The 7,209-nt window shown below is 38.5% G+C and overlaps 1 protein-coding gene across 1 annotated transcript in view; it reads right to left on the reverse strand.

The window, feature by feature from the left end:
• LOC121650449 (cholecystokinin receptor) overlaps positions 1-4,087 on the reverse strand; it is a 34,235-nt gene extending 30,148 nt beyond the window's left edge. Inside the window, exon 1 of the mRNA XM_042001975.1 lies at positions 3,559-4,087. Within this exon, the coding sequence (XP_041857909.1) occupies positions 3,559-3,721 (163 nt within the window). The 5' untranslated portion in view covers positions 3,722-4,087. The remainder of the gene's footprint in view (positions 1-3,558) is intronic.
• Between the last annotated feature and the right edge of the window lie 3,122 nt (positions 4,088-7,209).

Below are 7,209 nucleotides of genomic sequence, written 5' to 3' on the forward strand. Positions count from 1 at the left end.
CTCCATCCTGCCTCAGAATCCAAGGAGACAGTAGCTCAGTTATGTTGCGTCCTAACCCAGCGTTGACTCCTAAAAGCATCACCAACTCTTTCAGATCCAGAGTGATCATGCTGGATAAGTTTTATCCTCTTCCTCATGAGTCAGAGGAGGATGTACACTCTCACCGCAGCTGCTTTCCACCGCTCTTGTTGTCTGTGCATTGCAGAGAAAGTTCTCAGGGTCTTCCCCTGTCTGCTCAGAGCTTGTCAAACCGGCTGTGTGAAGCAAACTCCCAGGCTTATGTTTCCTCTGGTCGGATCCTCCAGAAGGTCGCAGAGCTCATTCCAGAGGAATTTCATCCTCCACAGCTTTGCATGGAGGGATGACAGTGGAGGACATCTGCTCTGCAGCTTCATGGTCTTGTATCCTTGTTCTTTTATCAATGTTTATCTGTAAGATGTCTCCAGTTTCTTTACAAGCCACTCTGTTCTAAGTGTTTTTTGTCAGATTCATGACCCGGCTCTACGGGCGGAGATCAGTGGCCAAGGCCTGCCAATTCACAATCAGGTCCTCCCATCCAGCCTTTTCAATTTAATTTTCATACTTTTCAATATCCTTTTCATTTATAATTGTTTAACAGTTATTTTTATAGTGGTACTAAATTATCAAAAGCAGAATCAGTTCCCATATGTGTTTTTTCTCTTTGCATTTAAAAAACCAATCTCAAGATATGTACAAGTTGTGTGTGTATTTGTGTGTGTTTGTACATTTAATCTGTGTGTGTGTGTGTGTGTGTGTGTGTGTGTGTGTGTGTGTGTGTGTGTGTGTGTGTGTGTGTGTGTGTGTGTGTGTGTGTGTGTGTGTGTGAGTAATCACCAAATCCTGAGAGCATAATGCGTTCTTTAATTATCACAATATTTGGTGCGAAGTCACATTCTAGCTTCAACGAAGTAGTAGCAAACTGATACCTTTGGACAATGGACACAAAAAAACGATCCAATAATAATGTGAACATGTATCAGGTGTCACACAGCAAGAATCAACCACTTCCAGTAGTTTGGATGGTTCCAGCAATGTGACAAGACCTAGCAAGATAGTAACCATAGCAACCACAGGCGCATGTGTTCCGTCTTCTCCTCTTCCTCCGTTGCATCGCCTGCAGCTGAATTAAACTCAGCCTGACTCCTTATGAAGTTTAGTAAGTTGCAATTACATGTTTAGTATGTCCAGTTTTTGTCTGCTGCAGATGTTTCCTGATGTTTGACAGAGTTGACATTGCACAAAATGAAACAGGACCAGTTCGGCTGAGCTCTACTGTAGTTGTTTTTGTCTAAGACAAACTTATGTAAACTTGTGCATGTTAGTAGCTTACTGAGTGTTGTACCATGGTTCCTCTTTGGCTGGGATGTGGAGGTTTAGTGAGCGGCCTGACTGTGATGAAAACATCTGCGTTGGGCTGATCATTCATGTTGTTTCGTGTAACATTTGGTCCATGATCTGAACGTCTCTCACATAATGATGATGTTTAGGTTTTTTGATTAACTGACCTCGACCTCTAACAGTCATTTAATTATAAAGTCTGATTATTGGATTATTATTAAATTAAATGTTCTATTTTCTGTTGTATCTGTCCTGTTACATCTGATATGTGCTGGATCCGATTTTAAGTGTCTGTAGTGTTTTTCAGTAGTAGAGGACAAAAGAAAAACTATTTTTTGTATTCTGTGCCTAATCCGCTTCAACATGGGTCTAATATTCAATTATTAATTTGGAATTTGTCCTCTTATACAGTCAAAATTCATTTGATAAATGGGTACCGCCCACAACAACAATTGCCCACCCTGGTACTCTGGCCTGTCACCGGGACTGGTCATGGATATGCTGTTACTTCCTGACTGTTGGCATTTGGAAAGGTTCTCTTCACCCTGCAAAACCTCCATCATGAATTTTTGCAGGAGTAGGTTTTCATTGTTGCAGCTTCGCCTGATGCAGGGTTTTTTTTCTCAATCTGCTGTTCATACAGGGGCTGTTTGTGCTGCATCATTATGCATGACAGTGGCTGGACTTGGAAAATTTTTGGGTTATTGCAAGTAAGTGTGTTTATACTTGTGGTCCTAAATAAACCCAGTGATACTTAGACATGCTGCTTTTACAAAATAGAACATTGGTTACTAACTGTAACTCCAGATTCTATGAGTATAGGCACAGCCCAAGTTGTGGGTCTCATTGGCTCCAAGAAAAATCTGACAAAAAAGTTGTTTTTGGGAGCTAATCGTCCAGTCTCAATCCAGTTTATATTCAAGTTGGAGGTGCGGCGCACCCAGTAGGTGGCCATGGACTAAAGTTTTCTGCGCTTGCATGTACATAAGGGATAAACCTACTCGCGATAGCCTTAAAGAGCTGCAAATAAATGTGGATTTACAGTTTGTAACCAGTGTTTGTTTTCCTTTGCAATAAAGAACAATAAACTTACTAACCAATACAACATTTGTACAAATGACTGGTGCACTTTATAAAATTTAAATCTATGGCAAAGAAAAGAACTGCATCAAACTGGGTAAAATTGAATTGTACTGGATCCATCCAAATCGTTCTAAACCTCAAAGTTTCTGTATGTATGTAGATACACACTGAATCATTAAAAGGGACAGTTTGCATTGCAGTTTACTAGAATCAGGCCTGTCTGTGTGTGTCCTCAGTGTTTCTGTGATTCACATTATATCTTGCTTTGTGTAACTGTCATGTCTGAGTACTCTAAACTCACTATGTGTAATGATGAATATGACTAATAGTGACTGTACTTATTTGGAATGCAATACAATGTTAACCAAACATTTTTTTAAAAAAGTCCTTTTTTTAATTTTAGAAATGTTGATTAGTCAACATCCACTTTGCACCAGGTGCACAATCTCTGCAGTGTTTATTATACACATGTGGCATCTACACCTCCTCAAGATGTGGAAACATTGGCACACAGTTGTTAAGGGATGAAGATGAAAATAGCAGCTGCTGATTGAGAATTTACAAGGGGAAGATAAGGCTGAGAGTTCAATTAGAATTAGTTCAATTAAATCAAAATTTGGACATAAGAAGAGCTTAAGGAAGTTTTAGAAATCTAAGATGGAGCAACCCCCTCTCTTAGATTGTGTGTTCTCAGATTGCTGTTCCATTGAAACTTCGTTGTTTTTTCTTCAAAATAAAGGGAAACACGTCTTTAATTTAGCAGTACCCTAAAGAAAATCAGCCAAGTAAATGACTGAAGTCTCTCCTCCAGTTTATCAAGTTATTACAAATAGATTGCATTCATAAACATGTGTTTTTTTTATTTATTTTAATCCAAATTAAGCGCGTATATTTTACCTGTTTTAATTTAAGGGGGTGAAAACCCATATTCCTTGGTCTTTGTTTGCCCTTTGTTGTTCTCATCGGCAGCCCTTTGAACCTAGCACATTCCAAAATCTAACATTTAGCTTTAATGTTTGAATTTTGACCTCAGTTTAGTCTTTAAACCATTTTTTCTGCACGAAAATGTTTACTATTGTGTATTCTATTGATCCCGTTGCGCTGCTCCGGGTTTACCTTTCTGCACCACGCGCTGTGGTGTGACGAGTGTGGATGCGTTGCTGCAGGAGATGTTTGATGATCCCAAGCTCCCGTTACCAGCTCCGTTCTGAAGCGCATCAGCCAAAGCTCCGACGCACTCAAGGTCTGTAGACGTCTCATTTTGCACTAAAAGATCCATGTCTTTGATTTAAAGTCTCTAATGGGAGATAAGTTGTGGTCTAATGTTGCAAAGCGATTACATCAACCTTCTGTCAGTTTTCTTCCGTGCCTCCAAAGTGGAAAAATAACTGGACCTTGCAGCCATAATCCATCATATTTGCTCAACTTACAGTTCGAAAAATGGTAACTTATCCTACTTTTCTGAGATGATTTCTCCGTCTTTTCCCGCTACAAAAATTGTGTCCCTTTTTGCGTTATTAGTTAATCAAGAATTTGTGCGCATAATGAGAGGGAAAAAAAACGTGGCGCACTGCTGCGTTTTGCCAAATGACCTGCACCCAGAGAGCGAATGAGCGCGCTTCAGAGTGAAGCTATAAAGTCACACAGGGTGTATTTATGTGTGTTAAACTAAGAATGACGGTGAGGTCCAGAGAGAGAGAGAGAGAGAGAGAGTGAGACGGGAGAAAAATGATTTGAGTTGCCACCCACCAATCCGTTTATTAAAACATTATATGTAATACGTACAGCATCCTAATTCAAATATTTAATTTGTCCAAATTCATTTGATATTCTTACTGGCCTCATTTATTAAATAAAAAATATTAATTAACAGCTTGGGCCTAACACGTATGTGATATATCTGCTCAACTTTAAACGCTGCAGGAGAATTTAAATGGACGACATCACACAACCTGCTTCAAGCCGGTTTCACTACAGTCAATTCCTTTTGTTTGCGCTGTGGTCTGCTGATTTGTTGGCTGATAGTGTTGTTGCTAATTTAACAACTGGAAAGTCTCCACCTTATTTAAGATGCGTTGATCTGATGCCCAACCCAAAGCGGATGAAGCGTTTTACAAGCTCATTGTCTCCCTCGTGTGGCATAAACCCATCTCCACAGGGACGTTTACATGATGGTATTCGGCTCTATGCTGGAGAAAAGGTCCAGTTTGCAGATGCATGTAGACCCAGATTTTAGTACATAAGCGTGTTTTGTGGATCAAAATGTTATCCCATTTAGGATTATCAAAGTCATAATCATTAGCTCTGTAATCCACCAACAATAAACTAACTAGATTTTAGGATATTAAAATATTTTAAATGGTTGTTATGCAACCTTGTTTTGGATTCCCACAGGTCTGCCTGTCCTCTGGCTGTGCTTGTAAAAGTTACTATCCGTAGTTATTTGATTACTCATTTAATTGCTCACTCAGCACCACTTTATGGATGATGTGAGATCCTTGGTGAGTCTTTTTCCTACCAGCAGCCTCTAACCATATCATCCACAATCATTTCTAAACTGTTTAATCTAAATTTAACCATGAAAATAGCTATTAGGGATAGAAAAATTTAAAAAAAGAAGGACTGACAACAGTGATGTAATACATAATTTCGTTTGCCAAAGAAAAGTCAAAGCCACTTTATTTGTCTGCCTTGGGAGAATATTAGCCTTGGACAGAGGGCTCTTCTACACTTACACATTCACATCAACATCAATAAACAATCGTCAATAAGAATAAACATAAAATGGAAAAAAAAACTGTAAATACGTGCAAATGACAGGACAAAAATAACAATAAAAATAAAATATGAATATTTAGAACATACAAAACAAGCAATTTGTGGAAGAAACTCTCCTCTGTGTTACCATCCTTGAGGCAAAATCTGAAAAATTTAACAAATTCTGGAGATTTGCAGCGAATAAAGTTTGGAACAAATGCAAGCACAACATTATTACCGATACATTATGCAGCTGATATTCACTCTGTAATTTATCATTTTGGTTTAGTTACAATAAAAAATATGATAGTCTTTTGGGAGTTTTGCTATTCTTAATTTGACCTGATAATAAATAAAAGACTTAACTGTGTTTCAGAATTTCTCCAGGTGTCCTTTATTCACCAAGCGCGAGGTTGAATCTAACAGTGTATTTCCTCTAATGGCCCTGACAGCAGCTGCATGTGCATGTATATGCTGTCTTTGTACACATGATGTGTTTGTGTTTCAGTCAACTTAAAGTCAGCACAGAGAAAATTATAACGTTTGTGGTAAACTTTAGAGGGAAGCTGTACTAAGAAGTTGTATAAAGTTATAATGTATAGTGTCTGTTATGAAGTTAACAGACAACAAACTACTTCTGAGGAAGTCAAACAGATTGCTATGATTTGGACACATTGGAGTTAAAACTTTGTTAGCATATTTAGCTAACCTGTACTGTAACGATGGGAAGCTATGTGATGTTTTCATCTTTCCTAAAGAAGCTCCTCAATAACAGGGGACAAAGTATGCTGCTTGCGTAAGACAGAATTAAAGAATCAAAACACAGAAACTAATTTGATGACCATAATGTTTTTTTTTTGTTTTTTTTTACTTTAATCAAGTAGTTATGATTTCTTAAATGGATGTTAAACCCAAGTCGTGAAAAAAAGTCAAATTTGGTAGCATATCAACAAAGCAAAAAACACAAGTTAAGGTGACAATGGGGTTCTACAAAAGGTTCTCAAATTGTGTTTGTTTTGTTTATCTTTTTTTTTTTTCTTCTTCTTCTTTAATCCCCGCCAAGTAATATATTATCTAAACCAGGAATCCTCAATGCTGGTCCTCAAGTGTCAGTGTCCTGCAGGTGATAGAAGTGTCCCTGGTGCAACGTACCTGACTTAAATCAGTGGTTATTGGCAGAACTATGTAGAGCTTGAAATCAAGCTCTGTATAAGTCTGAGTATGAATCAGGTGTGTTGCAGAAGGTAAACTACTTAAACTTGCAGGACATCCCTAATCCAAAGCCTGAAGGGATAGTTTTGTGATATTAAAGATTGAATGCAACACAATTCACATGTCATGTCTGGGTTTTGAACTTGTTGACAGCACTGTGCATAGTCATGCAAACTAAATGCCTTTTGTTTTCCTGAGAGCAACAGAACAACTTCAGGCCACCTGTGCCTTCAGGAGGTTAAAATGTCACTGCCATCTGAGGTGTGATAGTTACTTTGGAGAGCAGGGAGCATCTTCCTTGGTCTCTAAACAATCAATGAGTTCCTAGAAAAAATGAGCCATTATTTCAAGCATCTCCTCTCTAATCTCTCTCCTGGTCTAAGTGGCTTCAGCAGGTCATGTACAGAACCACTTAACCCAGATAAACGAGTTGTGTGAGGATGCCAATCACGACGAGAAGAGAGACTAGTGCTCCCTGTTGAGTATAGTAATTTCAAACTGGCATACCATGTTGATTACTGAAGCTACACCTAACAACCTGTGGGGTAGTTTTTCACAGTTTATGTCTATATCCTTTGATGCTTTAATACATATATCCATACTTTGGTAAGATTTCTATAAATACGTCTACAGTTTTGATAACAATCAAATAAACAGCTGCACTTCCAGAGGACTCATGAATACAGGCAGCATCACAGAGAGACATTAAACACAAGGTGATGACTAGAGGTAATGGATGGTAAATGCTTTGGTGCCTTGCCAGGGTGAAGAGGATTTCTGTCTCCTTCCACTCATCTC

The sequence above is a fragment of the Melanotaenia boesemani genome, chromosome 12 (genome assembly GCF_017639745.1).
Source record: "Melanotaenia boesemani isolate fMelBoe1 chromosome 12, fMelBoe1.pri, whole genome shotgun sequence".
Classification (NCBI taxonomy): domain Eukaryota; kingdom Metazoa; phylum Chordata; class Actinopteri; order Atheriniformes; family Melanotaeniidae; genus Melanotaenia; species Melanotaenia boesemani.